The sequence below is a fragment of the Kwoniella shivajii genome, chromosome 7, assembly GCF_035658355.1.
Source record: "Kwoniella shivajii chromosome 7, complete sequence".
In the NCBI taxonomy this organism is placed as follows: Eukaryota; Fungi; Basidiomycota; class Tremellomycetes; order Tremellales; family Cryptococcaceae; genus Kwoniella; species Kwoniella shivajii.
In genome coordinates, this window is record NC_085914.1 from 187,235 (window position 1) to 205,154 (window position 17,920).

The 17,920-nt window shown below is 42.9% G+C and overlaps 4 protein-coding genes across 4 annotated transcripts; 3 read left to right on the top strand and 1 right to left on the bottom strand.

Annotated features, from left to right (window-relative positions):
• Window positions 1–970: 970 nt before the first annotated feature.
• On the top strand, window positions 971–3,160 carry IL334_005195 (uncharacterized protein; the record flags this gene model as incomplete). Its single annotated transcript, XM_062936908.1, has 4 exons — window positions 971–1,159; window positions 1,224–1,440; window positions 1,501–2,313; window positions 2,376–3,160. 4 exons carry the CDS (start codon window positions 971–973, stop codon window positions 3,158–3,160), a joined length of 2,004 nt encoding a protein of 667 aa, XP_062792959.1.
• Window positions 3,161–10,264: 7,104 nt separating this feature from the next.
• IL334_005196 (uncharacterized protein) lies at window positions 10,265–12,157 on the top strand (the record flags this gene model as incomplete). The annotated part of the gene is made up of 8 exons (XM_062936909.1): window positions 10,265–10,398; window positions 10,491–10,578; window positions 10,663–10,752; window positions 10,871–10,955; window positions 11,021–11,118; window positions 11,191–11,382; window positions 11,469–11,976; window positions 12,057–12,157. 8 exons carry the CDS (start codon window positions 10,265–10,267, stop codon window positions 12,155–12,157), a joined length of 1,296 nt encoding a protein of 431 aa, XP_062792960.1.
• A 537-nt stretch (window positions 12,158–12,694) lies between these two features.
• Window positions 12,695–13,756, top strand: IL334_005197 (uncharacterized protein; the record flags this gene model as incomplete). The annotated part of the gene is made up of 4 exons (XM_062936910.1): window positions 12,695–12,921; window positions 13,050–13,236; window positions 13,371–13,549; window positions 13,642–13,756. 4 exons carry the CDS (start codon window positions 12,695–12,697, stop codon window positions 13,754–13,756), a joined length of 708 nt encoding a protein of 235 aa, XP_062792961.1.
• Window positions 13,757–14,672: 916 nt separating this feature from the next.
• Window positions 14,673–17,307, bottom strand: IL334_005198 (uncharacterized protein; the record flags this gene model as incomplete). The annotated part of the gene is made up of 4 exons (XM_062936911.1): window positions 14,673–15,224; window positions 15,285–16,638; window positions 16,801–17,063; window positions 17,266–17,307. The coding sequence occupies 4 exons, from the start codon at window positions 17,305–17,307 to the stop codon at window positions 14,673–14,675; spliced, it is 2,211 nt and encodes a 736-aa protein (XP_062792962.1).
• Window positions 17,308–17,920: the final 613 nt, after the last annotated feature.

Sequence of the window (17,920 nt, forward strand, 5' to 3'; positions counted from 1 at the left end):
TACTTCCATTTCCTTGTAAGTCAAGAAGACTTTTGTTTCCCTCATGTGTTTAGTTGTTTGTCACGTTTTCCTCATCGCCAAGCTTCAAGATAAAAATCATCACTTTTTATATCGGCATTTAAACTTTTTACATCTCTCCCTCTCTCTCTTGTTGTCCCACAAACACCGCCTTTCTTTCTTTTTCTTTCTGCGTCATCGGATCACATAAGAGCATTTCATCTAATTATCACTCATCATCATTAAACATTCCTTGTGATCACATTCTCACATCGTCTGTCATCTCATCATCAATCATCAATCTCTATCGTTGCATAGCTTCAGTAGTAGTTATTATCACTTGTTCAAACTTCGCCTTCTCCCTCGGGAATTCAGTGGCAAATATCAAAAGATCCCACTTTTATCGTTCGTTTCATTCTATATGATCATCGCTTTTACACAATCATCCCTTTCCCGTTGATTGTAGCATAATCAAAACATAGCAATAGGCGCATCGCTAACATAGCTTTTCATCTCTCTTCCGCCCATTCTCACCTCTAATCATTCAACGTTCATATAATAAACGTCAATCAAATCATCATTGCAACCAACCTTGATATCGTGATCTTTTTCACCCGCTCATCGATCATCGCAACACGCTCATATCACCTTTCGAAAACCTTTATGCCTTTTCCCTTTTCCCCCTTCCCTTTCATCGCCACTTGGACCTCCCTTTCAACAAACAGATAGATTGACCAGCACTACAACTTCCTTTGATTTTCCATCTCCTCTTTTTTGACATTTCTCCCTGTCATCGTTCAACTCATCCAACCCATCGGTCGGATTCACCTTATTTTCCTACCCACTCTTCCAAGTTTCTCTTATTGATCCATCTCAACGAAGAAGACGGCAATATAGATATCAACTTATAAAACAAGACCTACTTCCTTCTCACTTTCAAACAATCATACAGCCTCGACAAAAGTAACATAATATGTCATCAATAAATCTTTTCGCTTTGCTCTCCCTTCTTCCCCTTCTCACTCTCGCTTCAATAGATTTAACACCAAGATGGCGAGATCCCGCTGCTCCGCCATTAGGTATGAGGAAGAGGGATGTGAACGGTACCACCACTCCACTTAATTTCGAGAGTGTAGGAGATACAGGTGTCAGTGCGCAAATGGTATGTTTCACCTTTATCTCTTTCTCACGTTATGCTGATCACATACTGTCTCTCGCCACTATAGGTGTTCTTGGGTAATAACAAGAAGATCTACGTATTGGATAAAACAGAGAATAACCCTGTAGAAATCACTGGCCAATATGGTACTCATCCCGCTTGGGCTACAGAGTACGATATCGAGTCAAACGAGTACCGAACCATGGATGTGTTTTCAAATACTTTCTGCGCAGGTGGTGGTGTTTTGGGTAACGGTACTTGGGTAGTGTTTGGCGGTAACCAACGTAAGTGACTTGCATATTACGGCGAAAATAGTGCTTATACTGACGCCTCCTTTTTTATAGCCGTAACTACTGGTGGTGTCGCTTCCACTGATGCCGCGGCATATTCAGATACTGATGGTGGTACCGCCATCCGAATGTTGAACCCTTGTACCGACGAGTCGTGTGAATATATTCAAGGAGAGGGCTCATACTCCACCTCAGCGCAAAATACCGGAGGATGGCTTCAAATGACCGGCAGACGATGGTACCCTATGGTAGAAGCTTTACCGGATGGATCGTTGATTATTATTGGTGGTGACAAGAACGGTGGATACGTGAACACTCAAGCACAAGACAATCCAACTTACGAGTTCTTCCCTCCTCGTTCTGGTGACCCTGTCGATTTGCAATTCCTCGCCGACACTCTTCCCGTCAACCTTTACGCTTTGACATGGTTGATGCCCTCTGGTAAACTATTCATGCAAGCTAACCGAAAATCCATTCTGTACGATTACAATAAGAAGACAACTACCGACCTCGCCGACATGCCTTACGCCACCCGTGTCTACCCCGCCTCAGCTGCTACAGCTATGCTTCCCCTTATCCCCGATAACGGTTACGCCGCTACTCTCCTTTTCTGCGGTGGATCAGCTACCACCCAGTGGGGTAACGATGGTACCGCTGGCTACAACGTCACTGCCGTGGCCGCCGACGATACCTGTGTCAGAATTACTCCCGAAGGTAGCACCGATCCCCAGTACGAGGATGACGATTACATGTTCGAGGGAAGAAGTATGGGTCAATTCGTGATCTTACCCGATGGTACTTTCTGGATGGGTAACGGTGTTGGTATGGGAACTGCTGGTTATGGTGATGATGGATATTCCGTTGGTCGTGAGTATCTCATGGCGTACTACGCAAGTGAGGATGTTTGCTAAACCTTGTTGATATCACAGAATCATACGGTCAAGCCCCTATTTACATGCCCGCTATATACAACGCATCAGCACCTCTAGGAGGTCGATGGAACCGAACTGGTTTAGTCGCTTCCACCAACGAACGAATGTACCACTCCGTTGCAATCCTCTTACCAGACGGCAGTCTGTTCATTGCCGGATCCAATCCCAACAAAGATTTCACCACTGCTCAATGGCGATCAAGAACCGATTCTGAAAGATGGTATCCTTGGTACTACAACGAACAACGACCAACCTACGATGGATTCCCATCTACTCTCTCATACGGTGGATCATCGTTCAACATTACCTTGACTGGGACAGACGAAGCCACAGCTCAAAACACCAAGATCGTAGTCATCCGAGGTGGATTTAACACACATGCTATTGGATTCGGACAAAGGTACCTTCAATTGAATTCAACCTACTCCGTCGATATGAACACTGGTAACACGACACATATCGTCTCCCAAATGCCTGGAACAAATGGACCAAACCTTTTCCAACCTGGTCCAGCAATGTTCTTCGTAGTTGTAAATGGCGTACCATCACAAGGTGAATTTGTCATGGTCGGTTCAGGTCAAGTCGAAACCCAAAACACAACGACAAACGATCCTTTACCATCCTCAACTGTGATAGCAGTTCCAATACCCTCAAATACGACCACTGAAGGTACAGCAGCGACTACTCAAGCCGCAGCTAAATCCTCTGCTTCTCCAGTAATGATCGCTGGGCTATCAACTTCAATCGTCGCAGCTTTGATAGCTTTCGCATCATTACTATGATGATTATCATTCTGATTCGGATGGACAATGTCTCGTATAAAGGATATTTCCTTTTTTTCAGATTCTTCTCTAGCATAGCATACATGATTTCCTCTTTTCTCTTTTGTAATATCTCTCCCATTAATAAATTTCTCCCCATACATCCCATTCGTGTTTCCTTATGTTTTATGGACATTTCAACTCACTATCATACATACGTTTCTTTGTTTATATATATTTGGAGCGGACAATTTTCCAACTTTTCCAATTAATTTGCATGTGGATGAAAGACTCCTCGAAGAGATGAAGAGCGAGAGGCAGGAGTATAAAATCGAGGCGCAGTGGCAGGCGAAAATTGGACAGTGTGCGTGTCATGGACTATCAAATCTGAGTACAGTAGTATGTCATGAATACAAGTAGATAATGACAATATGTTATGAAAATGCATCACCTGTGCGTATTGAGCGTGGTTTCACGAAGCGATATCAACGGGGGCAGCGAAGAGAAGATCTATGTGGGCTCCGTTCTGCTAAACGGCCTCGGCAGTCGAAGTCTGTTATCACATCCTAAGGATCGATAGCAGAGATATGTAAAAAGGCGTTGGTGACCGAAATGCTGTGGACACAAAGAGGACAAGGTTCTTTGTATTCGATTCTACCACGAACGTCACCAAGGAAAATCGTAAAAGGAGAAGTTGCCATATTCAGAAATATAAGAGACTAAAACCGGCACAAATCAGATATTGAAAGTAATGGACAGGATGACCTGGACAAGGTGTACAAGAACAGCGTACCGATATACGCGGAGTTTCCATATTGTCTTAATCGTCTCTTTGTGTAAGGAATACTCTTCTGACAAAATGTATGATTGGGATATGTGCTTTGGAGCTCACTTATGACTTTATCGACTTTATCTTTCAACACCTTCTGAGCATCATCTCGAGTCGGTATTCCCCATCGGGCAACGCGTTCAAGGTCGCCCCTGGCTTTCTCCCATTCTCATTCAGAATTCTCTCTCACATCTTCCGGAATCTCGGACTTTCCAAACGTAACTCGACACTTGTAATCCCATACATTGTCTTGAAGCTCCCTCGCCGCCAATAAAAGTTCCCACGGAAGTCTGAAACTCTACTTGACTTTGTGATGGGAAGACCGATCTGATAAATTGGAAACAAGATCTGTTGGACGCTTTCGAAGAAGCTGCCGAAGTGGACATCTCAATTCTTTGAATTCAATATATATATATATATATATAAGCCGATACGATCCCGCTATAGAAGCTGTAAATGAGTGTGTGTCAGTAAAATATATGTGTGTATATAGGTGTATGAGATATAATGTTGTGAGAAGGGTAAAAATCCTTGGTTTTTTGATAGACTGATGCAAAGAGGAAAGTGATGTTAATTGATGAAACAAATTTCATAGCTTATACTGTATAGCCAACTTGGATCGAATCTCGCCTTCTCTTGTCAAGACTCCTTTCCATGTATGGAATTGGACTCGATATGGCATCATTGTTTATCCGCGCTGGTATTATATCCTTTCACTGTTTTCTATTGGATCAAATCGACTTCTCTTGTCAACCGCTTTTGTCGTCAGTGTTCGACTCGAACTCACATCATTGAAAGTCTCCGCTTCAGTATATCATGCCATGAATACAATTAACTAGCACCAGTTTGGTGTGAAAATGCAGCACCTGTGCGCATTAAAAGTGGGACACGACTTGATGTGTGCGTTGCCAAGAACAAGTATGAGTGCTGTACATCATTATACAATCAGGCAGACGGACAGAAGGATGACTGCATGTATAGAGAGATCTCCTCAAGATGGGAATGCCAGATGGCGATGCACACTTTCGAACAAAGCTGAACATTACTATACTACCGTAAACCTACTCGGACTTTGTATAAGGAACACTCTTTTGACTAAAAGTACAAGTAGGAAATTCACTTTCGAGCTCTTGTATGATTTGATCAGTACCGGATTTCAGTACGGCTTTGGCTTCCTGTAGCCCTGAAACTTCAGATTGAAATCTTTTTTCTGTTGCCCAATCCGCATAGGCTACATTGCGTAACCAAATAGCTCGATGCCTCACATCCTCCGATATATTGGATTTGCCAAACCAACCATCTCCAAATGTAGGTGTACAATTGTAATCCCACGTCATTTTCAACTGAGTTCCAGTGCTTCCAGTAAAAGGCCCTACAGAAGTTTAGAATTCTACATGATCATTTGTCGAGAATAACGATCTGATGGATGGGAAACAGGATCTTTTGGAAGATTTAGAAGAAGCTGCCGAAGTGGACATTTCTTTATATCCTATGAATAGCTTGAGCGGGTGAGATGGGCAATGAGATTTATGAATACGTATTTGTACACTGTAGAATGCGTAGATATGGGTGTATGAATTATAAGCGTTATGATAACCGTGAAGGACGCTCTGTGTCGGGACAGAAAGTTTGATGAGTTGATAAAGATAAAACTTTGAAGTGGGACAAGGACATACTGTTTGATAGCTTATATAGCCAGCCCAGGTCAAATCGCTTGTCATTTCATTCTCTCAACGCATACAGTATTTCGACTCGATTTTGCGTCATTTCATTGCTAATTCCGCTCGTATCCTTTCACTGTCATCTTTTGTAAGACGTCGTTATTCCACATCAAACGTTTTCGGTGGCTTCAGAATCGGGCGGACCATCGTCTTTGTATTTTGACGATAACAGTGGCGGACCGATGACAAAGGTGATGCTTTGGCATACTTACTGTAGCGTCAACGGAGTGTCCACCAAATAGTAAATGCATCTCTCCAAACGTGTATCAGAGTATATAAATGCAATGAGCTAAAAAAGATCCACTATGTGATACAAGTACAGTATACTGAATAGACCACTCAAATGTTTGACGAAAACGTAAGAATTGGAATTAATTAAGATGTATTCATCCTGCTCTGATAAAGTACCTATAATCCGTAGTCCTTAACATCTTCTGGATAAGGCACAGTCTTTCTACTGAAATCACAAATAGGAAATCTGTTATTGAAATCTGCTGTGATTTTCTCATAACGATTTTCGAGAGCTTCTTGGGCTTTTTCAAGAGTATCGATTTCAGATTGATATTTACTTTCGTAACGAAAATCAACTGCTGTCGCCATCCATTGAACCTTACAAGCTGATTTCAGACTACTCAAAAGATTGCTCTTGTTCCAACTTTCTAAGACATCAATCTTACTTTGACAAAGGTAATCCCATTTTCCGGTGTCATCTTCCCCTTCTTTCGTATGAGGTCTGACAGAGGTTTGAAATTCTACTTTACCTTGGAAGTTCTACTTTACCTTGAAATTCTACTTTACCTTTACTCATAGATTTGTCCATGTAGAGAGACGAGATTTTCCCCTCGTTGCGTCTGTTGAGTTTGCTGAGCTAGGCATCTTGCGTTTCCAGACGCGTATTGGCGGGTGAAAGGGAGTCTGGAATACCCTGAATACTGCATGTGGGTATGTGTGTCAATTTGTATGTATCTCTCCGATAGCAGGATAGGTGGAGAAAGCTTTCCCGTACGCTCTAGATTCATGTGGGAGGGGATGGGATGATGGAAGGACGAGGTAATATGACTCAATGAAACTTGATTACATGTAGTCTCTACTCGCCGCTATCTATAATACAGTTCAAGCTATCTCTTAGCCACTCGTATGATCGACTCGATATCGTTTTATTGGGTCACCGCTAGTTGTGATGGGACGAACGAGCGAAGGCGAATATCCTCGAGATAAGGTATTCAAAGTACGAAGTAATATTAGAGAATTCAAGATATACATTTCTTAAGAAGAAGTTCTATTATTCGAAGTAGGACTTCGACTTATATATCTGATATTTCTACAATGCTGCATACTTTACTACTCGTTTCCAAAAGCGGCAAGACATTCCTAACCATAAGGTTACGCCAATGTCTAAGACAGAGTAAGGCATAGTTCTAAGTTATCCAATGTACGCATGTAGAAGGTGCCAGGATCCGAATCATTTCTGTACGGATCGGATCATGACACACTATTGCACATTGGACGTTTCTCGTTCCGTTCACAGATTTTCGCGTCCTCTAGCGGACGGATCATGGTTGATTCTTCCTTTTTCATTCTCAAGTGAAGCAGATTCAGCCTTTCAAATCACTCTACGGATACGATGAAGTGTAATGGAAGAAAGGTTGACCGAACCTCACACACTTGACAGAAGTGGACGAACCACCGAGTAAACCTGCGTACCACATCGATAAGCCTGACGTCATGGGGACTGGTGAGTAAGGAAGCACAAGAAGGCAAGGGTAGAAGAACTTGCCTTCCTTCTGGATGACGTTTGGTAGTTCTACGTAAAGGTCTCAGCCCTTCCAAGTCAAAGGTGTTTTGCGAAGAACGGAATTTGGTCAAGTCATTGCAAAGCCCCCTTAGATCTGCAAGGATATCGCATTTCCGGAGAAGGCTTTGGCGTAACAACGAGTATTAGAAGTTCACATATGTCAACGTAATCGAAGACAGAAGTAGGTATTGATTCTGTCGATGACCGAGTAATTCTTCTTTGCTGTAATATAAATTCTTATACTTGACAAGGCCTTTCATCGGAAATGCCGTCACAGCGATGTACAAGTAAAAGAAGGCATACAATGTAAGGAGACACAGGCAAATACTGGTCATCAATCCGAGAAAATCCGTGCTAGTCGGAATGAAAGAAAACCCATAAAAGGCTCAGTCCTCATTCTGCTTTCACTGGCATGATATGAACAGCAACATTTCACATCCCACAATCCAGTCATTGTCGCTACTTTTCCCATCAACACTGTGGAACTCGTACGCTGTCAACCCCAAGTTTCAATCAATATGTCCGAATTACTCTCACAAATGATAAGTATCTGCCCTACCGTCACCGAGAATTCCTGTTACGGCAGGAAAAGGCGATTTGACTTTGCTGTCTCCGCTGTTCCTGCAGATACGTTGGTTTCGCAGACATGCGGCGAACCTTGGAGTATCGCGCAGAGTGCGACAAAGCTTGTAGAGAACCTGCAAGAGCTTGTTACAACAGCGAACAAGGAGGGTTCAAAATTTCAGGAGGCTGAAACTAAAAATGAAGCCACTGATATGTTCATGAGAGCAATAACGCAAAGATTGGATAAAAGAGAAGGGAAAGGCTATTATGGCGGAAATTGAAGTAGTTCCCCTCACTGACGATGAAGACATCAAAGATTGGTATGAGGCTCATTGCGGACTGTATGACGACGGAGAATGAGAACCTCAAATCCAGTGATGGAACTGTTTATTCGAGTTTCCCTATCTACAAGCTTGACTGTAAGTACTCTGTTTACCCTGTGATAAAAGGGGACAACAAATTGGCTGACTTGTAGGTAAATCCTTCGTGTCGACTCGCATTGTCAAGGTAATCCTTTTCTATTTGGCCCAAGGATGATCTCCGAGGGATCGAGAGGTATATAGTGGAATTCGTTACGTCGGTGAACTAGGGAGAGTAGATGTGTGATATGCAGCCTTTGACCATGACGCTTGCCTACAGTCCAGTGGCACGCTGTGTGGTTAAGTACATCAGTTTGAAGAACATCTGCTGCTGTCTGAAGCTGCGAGCAATCTCTTCTGTAATTTTCGGCCTAAACGGGATGAACCAGGCTGTAGAACCTGAATGTCTCAGTATCTGTCGAACTCGTTGTCGTCTTCTTTCGATAGATAATGGCGAAGCTGTTCAATAGCGTCATAAGCTCACACATCGAAGGACAGGAACCAAAAGGAAGATACTTTGAAGGTTTGTTATCGTGAGAAGCCATCTGTGGCTCGTCTGCCAAATCAAAAGTTCTCAGCAGCTCTCCTACAGACGAACATGATGATATCGAAACGTATGATTCGTTTAGATCATAATTAGAACTTGATAAGTATGAAAGGATGTCGTTCTCTGTCACTATGCTTTTTTTGAGCGACGTCAGTGAGGCAATGCAAAAACGAACGAAGACATCTTATGTAAGGAGACATATGTACAAAAGAGGTTTGCTTATCGACTCGATCAAGTATCTGCTATTCCGCAACGAAAAAGAGCTATAAGAAATTCAGAATTGTCTCTTTTTACATTTATTCAATATTTCCATACAATAACCCAACTCACTCATTCACCAATATAGGGCCATAGACGTCTAGCTTCATTCAAATATGTCAGAGTCCAGAGGAACCATCTCCCTCAGTATCCTCGTACAGCCACTCAGAGACTTGGAGGGCAGACGCTATACATTCGATGTCGTCTATCCTCAGATCGAGGAAAGCTCGCCTCCAAGTCTGCATTGTTTCAGGAGATCAAGTAGATTCGAAAGATGTATAACAGAACTCAACGGCAAAGTGAATGAGACCCTGAAGAGCGCAAATACCACAAATTCGGACTACCAACAGGAACCAAACCCAATAAAAGCCAATATAATGCTTCAAGAAGCATTGGATTCCCATATCACTAATGTCAGAAATGCATCAGAGTATAATGGAATTCGGATCATAAAGCATTGGGATACGAATGCGAGCAGAACCCTAGAGGAATTGACTGCGGTGGAGACTGACACTGATGGCGAATGAGGAATATCGATATCCCAAGAAGAAACGGAAGGTCACATGTCAACCTGTGCATTGATCGCCACCGTCTTCCGAATAGCTCAGTACAGTGTTTTGGAACGCGTTCAAAACAGGATGTGTCTAATGTTGAAGGATACTATGGTAGGAACAACGTCTGTGGAATAAGGTAGCAAAGGCTCGGAGTAGGATTCACGATGTACATAACATAAGATTGTTATTTGCCTAGAAAGCAGCTCCGTGTTATTGCAGCCTTCCATTCGAGGCATGTTCACGGTTTCTGGTTGGCATAATCTCCTGCTCAGATATTTTCCTTTCACTGTATGCAGCGAGTTTTGCCACCTTCACCTGCCACTTTTACCTGTATCTATATGTTTGGGTTAAACGTTTGTTTTCGTTGCTGCGTCATCGGTCACCGCCACCGTACAGATATGTATTTGAAGCTGTGAACATACTCGAAGATAACATCATCACAATTAATACATATAGATCTCACTGGACCAGCAGCTTACTGAGAGGACAGTAACAGATATGGGTGCATCAACTACCCTCTCCTCGGATGACAAAGCGAAAGTGAAAAAGGCAGTTCCTTCATCCAGTTCAACAAATAAGATCGTAACAGCGACTGTCGCAAGAGTATATCAAGCTAGACAAGGGGCACAAACGTATGTCCATCTACGCTATGTTGACCTCATGACACTCATCAATCTACAGCCTGCCTGATTTTGTTGAAGTAGGGCTGACTTTCTGATTATAGATGGTCTTATACCGGCGCTGAAGGTGCGTTAGTGTTCTGTGCGGATAAAGCAAAAAGTGGACTATGGTTCAGAGTCGTTGATCTATCCGTGAGTAGTATAACGATACTCTCTCAATTGTGTGTAAAAAACGGAAGGAGGAGCGTGGAAACTAAACTGACACGGAGCGCATAGTCATATCGTGGGGTTATTTGGGAACATGAGTTACCCAACGAGATAGAATATAACCAGGAGAAACCTTTCTTCCACTCCTGGCAAGGCGACGTGAGTATCGCGTTTCTGTTCTTTCTGTGCCAGACATCCGCAGAGGTGCCTGCTTTAATAGCCAGCTCAGCAGGTCATGGTTGTGGGAGGACTTGTGCTGATTTATTCGTTTATATAGAACACCCAATTCGCATTCGTATTCGCATCCGAATCTGAAGCGCATGATTTCTACAAGAAAGTTGCCAATAGATCAAAATATGCCAGTAAGTCTCCATGTTTCTGTCATCATTGTCAGATAGCCTGACTGATGAAATTGATCTACAACTAGCCAAAGTCAAGGAGGACAAGAAAGAGAAAGCTATCGCTTCAACACCTACAAAAAAGAAGAAAGGAGGAAAAATTGATAAATCTCTGATTTCAGGTCCTGTAAGTGTTACTTCCTTAATGACTACATCATTGGAGAAAACGTATTTATCGTTGGCCGGATGTGTATTATAGTCCGCTGGATCATTCAAACATGTTGCACATATGGGCTTCGATAGTGAAAAAGGGTTTTCATCATCTGGTGTCGATCCATCATGGCAAATGTTACTCGAACAACTTAGTATGAAAGGTATATCAGCCAAGGATATTCAACATAACGAGAAATTCATCAAGGACTTTGTGCAGCAACAAGGTGGAATAGAGAAGGTGAGTTACTTTAGTCTACAGTGCTCTACCGTTCAAGTTGTAGATGGAGTGTCTGGAATCAATCCTGATGTACAGCGAACATTTAGGCTACTGCACCTAAGAAACCCCCTCCTCCACCGGCACCAACATCGCGAAGGAAACCTGCTCCACCCCCACCTGCTTCTCGTGGAGCAGCTCGACCTTCCTCAGTAGCCATCTCCACACCACCTCCACCCCCAGCTCGGAATTCAGTACCACCTCCACCACCTCCACCATCATTCGGTGCACCACTGCCCCCTCCCCCTCCTCCTGCTCGAGGAGGTGCAGCTCCCCCTCCTCCGCCCCCACCACCACCTCCAGGAAGAGGTGCACCGCCACCCCCTCCACCTCCACCAACCGGCGGTCGAGCTCCTCCTCCACCTTCAGCAGGAGGTGATGGCGGGGGTAGATCAGCTCTTCTCGCCTCTATTCAAGGCAAGGGAGTACACGCTCTCAAGAGAGTGGATTCATCAGAACAACGTGTCTCTCCCTTGGCAGGTGGAGGGGCAGCCGTTGGTGCAGGTGCGGTCGTTGGTGCTGGTGCCGCTGCCGCTGTAGCAGCCACAACGGAAGACAGTGAGTGCTGATATCCATTGATTTGTATAAAGGCAGAAAGAACCATAAGAAGTAGCTGACCTTGTCTTTATGAGTCGTAGCTCCAGATCTCGCGTCAAGTCTCGCTGCCGCTCTATCCAAGAGAAAAGCTGATATTGGAAGTGACGATGAGAACGATAGTGATGACGACGAGTGGGACTAGACGATCTACTGCTTTGAAAGGATTCTGTATGGTTATCGGTATGTATCAATATTGACCTAATCCTTGATCGCTTCCTTGATTCGCCCATGGAGGGGATTACCTGATGAAAGGTAAAGAAGCATTTATGACTTCCCATCGATTTCGTCAATCTCAATGCTGAAGAGTGCACAGCACTGAACAGAAAGGATATCCAGTTTGATCTAGATTACTGACTCAAACGATCGCGTCCCGGGGCGTCATTGTCGATAAAATCGACCTTTGATCGAATAATCTAATCTCCTTTGTCAAAGGATCACTGACGAAACAAAGGATGCTTTCGCGTTTCAACCTTACTGACAATTTACACTTGCCAATCTATGTGATGGTACAAAAGGTTTCATGTAGTCAGATGGAGACCCACCAATTTTAGCTTTATTTTTAAACCAGGAATCTAACATATCATTTTGACAGAAACAGTACTTTTAAATCTAATTTGCGAATTCACCAAGTACCCAAGTAAGACAGTCAATAACAGTATTGAACCGCTCAAATCTAATAATGCTACGTACATTCCTTGCGGCACTTCTTTCCTGTTTAGCTTTATTATGGACTTCCTCTGGAGCTTCGAGGGGATATAGTGAATTGTCAAAGATAGTAGAATATGATTCACTCTTACCTGAACCATATGGTCTATACGGTTCTATAATAATCAGTGTGGATGGAAAATGTTGGATTGGATCAGAAGAAACTGAATGTCATCCTCAATTAGTTGGAGATTGGGTTCAGTGAGTGATAACATTCTTTTTTCTATCCTCGTATTGTATTCGAATAAAACAATAATGATGAAAATCAAATATAAATCTTTAAAAAAAGAGATGTGAGCTGATTTTTGACGATTGTATCTGATCGAAAGTCGAATTATACCATTCTTAGCTTCTTATCCAATTTATTATTCCCTTTCGACATTCTCATTCTTCCTAGCTATAGTACTTCATTTCATGATCAGGAATCGATGGACTGATAAAACCGAATCAACAAGTTTTAGGAGGTTCACTTTATTTGTAATGGTCTTGAAAGATCTCATTGGTATTCTCGGACCTGTGAGTATCTCGATTCTGTTCCATCCGTCAGTCCACCGTTTCATCTTCACATCACAAAGTCAGGAGTAAGAGTTATATTCAAAAGTCAAGATTGACTGATCGATGGAAATTATCTATTTTTCTTCTTTGATTAGGTTCACACTTCATTATCACTACTCATCTTACCTCTCATAGATTCAACGACATTTCAAATTATCGATGTTCAATTAGGTTGGGGAAGCATAATGACCATATTCGCCGTATTCGGTTCTACTCTCTTGACTGCAGGATACGAAAATTGGTCCAAAAGGTTAATTGATAATGAACTTGAAAAGTGAGTTGTGTTTGCCTTTCATCTCTTAGATCGGTTAATGTAAATCTCCAAATTGCACGATGCTGATGGTTTTGGGATTTCTTGCAATGTAGTGGGATCGTACTTGGAGAAGGAGAAGAAAATGACATCCCGTCGTCGACTCCAAACTCACCCAGAACAAGTGAACAACCTGACAGAGAAGAAAAAATTATTACAGTCCAAGTCTGATTTGATCATCTTTCGATATTAATCAGCCAGAACTGTATATTCTCACGAAATGTGTTCGATAATCTCCTTGATTGATCAGCCATATCGTTGATTGTATTTCCTGCTTCACAAATCCTCCACCATATAGATCTAGAATATATTCGTATACCAAACCTTTGCATGTATGATGACAATTCAATCAGAAAGCCGAGAAGTGACCAATAAATATATACCGTCCTCGTAGTCTGAAACACTTCGCAATATTGTGTTCGAGATGACTTGACATCACTTTCGCTTAAGTTATTCATAACCATATCATATCATATCATTTCACATTTAATATAAGATAGAAAGGAGAAAAACCTATAATGAGACCGCATCCATTGTTCTTCCTCCCCTGTTCTCAGTGGTTTCCAAAATGAGAAAGAAGAAGATGTATCACGATCGTGATACAGAACAGAACGAAATCGAGAACCAAAACGAGAATGAAAAGTAAAAACACAATATGCTAAAGAACGCAAAGATCAGAAATGATGATATATAAAAAAAACATAAATGATATATTGGAAGAAATGAAGAGGGGGAAATTCTATAGTTTCAAGTTCGAGTTTAAAGGTTTTGATTGTTAGCACTATAAGCTTTGATATAGTTTCTATTATATTCAGACAACATCTCCTACATTTTTCTTTCGCCCATTCTGATTGTAGTCATATTTAGAACAACAACAGCAAGATTCTTCTGACATCCCCCACATCCCCTATGTTGATGATACATTGTTTTGTATGATTTGTCAAGCTTCCATTCCATCCGCTTATGATGATTGACCCGTTCACGATATTCGTTGGTCACTATGTTCTTGCCGTCTGTCAAGACCACACTGTGGATCTTGCCCAATTCGAGATCCAGTAAGAACACCATCTGCCATGCTTGATTTCATTTAGATTCTACCCATGCCTACCATCCCCTTGACCGATGGACCTAGTCCCAAAACTTCTTTTAATGATCCTCCACCATTCTCTGTGTTCTGCCCTTTTCCTTGCGCATCCTCATTTTCACTGCCGTTTTCACCTCGTTGCGCTCTTATCTTCTCCATTTCAGCTCTGTGGAAGTTTTGAGCCATTTCCAATTCACCTTGTACGACTACTCCGTTCAACCAAGGATGGTTCACTAATTCCGCTGCCGTCGCTCTTGAATCAGGATAGTAATGAAGCATTGGCATGATGAACGATGATAATAATTCAGCATCTTCCTGTTCCATCAAATATTTCTCCTTCAACACGGAAGTCATGGGCCAAAATCTTAATCTTGAGATATGACGCAGTTCACCGCGTCGGTTGAACATCTCGTGACTGTATTTACCAGAGAGAGCCAATGATCTTGGCATTTCCCCCAATAGTTCCATGATTTGAGCAACGTGATCGTCATCTTTATCGTATTTCACTCCCGGTTGAGGATCGAAGAGGTAGTCTCCTGTCAACAATTCGAAAAACTGCCCCCTTCCTCGTCAATATACACTCAGACAGATCCGATTGGAGAAAGGATAACTCACCAGACATGCCGCACTCCAGATATCCACGCTTTGGTTCCACCTTGTCCCTAATATGATTTCTGGACACCTGTATTGCCTAGTTTGGATATCGTTCGTGAAATGATGATCTACCCAACAAGCATTACCGAGATCGGCGATTTTGACTGTGATTCTTTCGAGACTTATGGGGTCGTAGGGGAATGGTGGGGGAAGATGGTTTGGATCACCGGCCACTGGGGCATCTCGATTGGGGTCATCAGGATCATGGTGGGCTTCTTGATCTTGCAAATTGTTGATGTGGGAGGTAGCAGGAGATGTAGTGAATCCGGTCGTGGAGACAGATTGTCCAAGAGGTGGATTGGAGTTTTGTTTCTCGGATTTCGTGGTGTGTTTTGGCGGTGACATCGATTCAGTCGACATAACGGATGTCGATATTCTCAATTCATCGTTTCGACCTGAATCAGGTGTTGTCGCTGGAGTGGAAATTACGGTTTGACTGGGTGTTGCGGTAGTCGAAGGGTTTGTAGATGATGAGGGAATATTTACAGGTTGGAGTGAAGGTGATGAGGGAGCAGCGCTCATTTGCTGAGATAATAAGGAAGGACCAGTTTGAGCCGGTGGAGCAGGAGCTTTGACTTTAGTCTTCTCCCATATCAACCCAGATCCAGATTCGCCAAGCTGCACGTTCCCTATACCGTTACCTAACGCTTCTGCTTCCGTCGTACTTTCTCTTTTCACATGTGAAGTACCAGCAACGCTGTTGGTTTTTGGGAAAGCGTCCACTCCAGAAATCTTACTCATTCCAAACCCATATTTGTCCAACATTGGACTACTAGAATAGCTTGAGCTGGGTGAAGGCAGGGGTTGCGATCCCACTATGAATAATCCATCTTTCCGGGGAGTTTGGTTGCCTAATCTGCCTTGAGAAGGCGGCACACCGACTAGCTTCGTGGGAACAGCGGCCGGACAAGAGGCGAGCTCGGCTTGGACAACAGATTCGACGTCTTCTATACATATCAATACGTTCTCAGGCTTCAGATCGGTGTGAATGATTCGGCATTCCGAGTGAAGATAGTCCAGACCGAGAAGAACCTGTTTTGCGATTTGTTTCACGATGTGCTGAGGTACACCTCGGTGTTGATATCGTTTGATCAACCCAAGCAAATTCTCACCCAATACTTCAAACACCATACAAACATGACTACCGTTAGGACCGGTATGTCTGAAATTATCGACCAATCCAACAACATGACATCGTCCCGCATGAGTTTGAGATGAGTTGACCACGCGTTGAAGAAGTTGAATCTCATCCAGTGCAGTTTCGGTATAATGGCCATCTGATTTTACTACTTTGAGCGCTACATGCCGTTTCGTACTAATAAGAAGGAAAGCATTACACACAATCAGTGTACTGTTTCATCGTCCGCTGATGATGATTATATATGAGTAGAGGAAAAGGGTTGTGTGCGAATCATAATGCTCAGCGGTGGAACCGCTGTACCGGGTACAACCGACCCTCCGTGAGTAATGTACTCACTTGTTATCTCTCGCTAACCATACGGTGGAAAAATGACCCCATCCCAATTTTCTGACTATAATATAACGACCGCTGTTAAAATCGTCCCCAATGTTAACGGGATGATATCCACCGGGTCTATAGTCTTCCAGATCTTCCTCGTCTTCTGTAAGTACGGATGTTGTCTGAGAGGCTTGAGAGGCAGAAAGTGAGTTATTGGCGGAAGCGGAGGTGGAAGGTTGTGGAGCGGGAGTCGGTACTGCCAATGGTGTAGGTGGAGCGCGCTGCATACAAATGTCATATCAGCAAGCTGGAGGGGCGGACGGATGATGCATGATGTAAGGATCACACGACCACGATGTTGTGAGGTGATGTCTCGTTTCGTTTCGTTTCCCACGACTTATAGATAAGACTCGCGTGATGGAAAGAAAGCCTTCATCCACCCTACAACATCCCTCAAATTCAACATTGTATGATATCACTCACGGATTCTCCAGAAGAACCCGCTGCAGATGCGGGATGGGCCATCCTAGCTAATGCAAGTCTGTTCGCTTGTCAAGGTATGTTGTATCAGGAATGTCTGATTATTCGGTGATCCGTGATTTCCAGTCGGTTTCCTGTGATACCCTTATATCAATGGCCAAAAAAGATCTATCCTGATAATCAATCGATCAAATCAAATCGGTCGTCTCGGATCTTTCGGATGATGCAAGCAGTACTTCTGCAGTGGCGATAAGAGCTATGGGCGTTGGAGTGATGTATGCGATACAGGATGTGAGGAGAAAGTGAATGAGATGGAGGAGATGGAATGATGTTCAATTGAATTGGAACAAGTTTGTTTCTGTCAACAAATGGTAAAGACAGGGTAAATTATTGAATAATAATAATAATAATTAATGATATCCCAACCCAGAAAAGAGATCAGTCGTAAATCGTAAATCACATACTACTCATACAATTTATAAACCGGTAAAAGCGGTTGGTCGACGCCATGGATCCTAATGGGACATTACAAACTTGATTAGGAAACCCATCCCCCCTTAATGAAACAGGTTTAACCGCATCCAGTAATTCCTAGTTTCCTGTAACAACAATCATTACAAAATAAATACAAAATAGATGGGAATCATATTTGCACAGA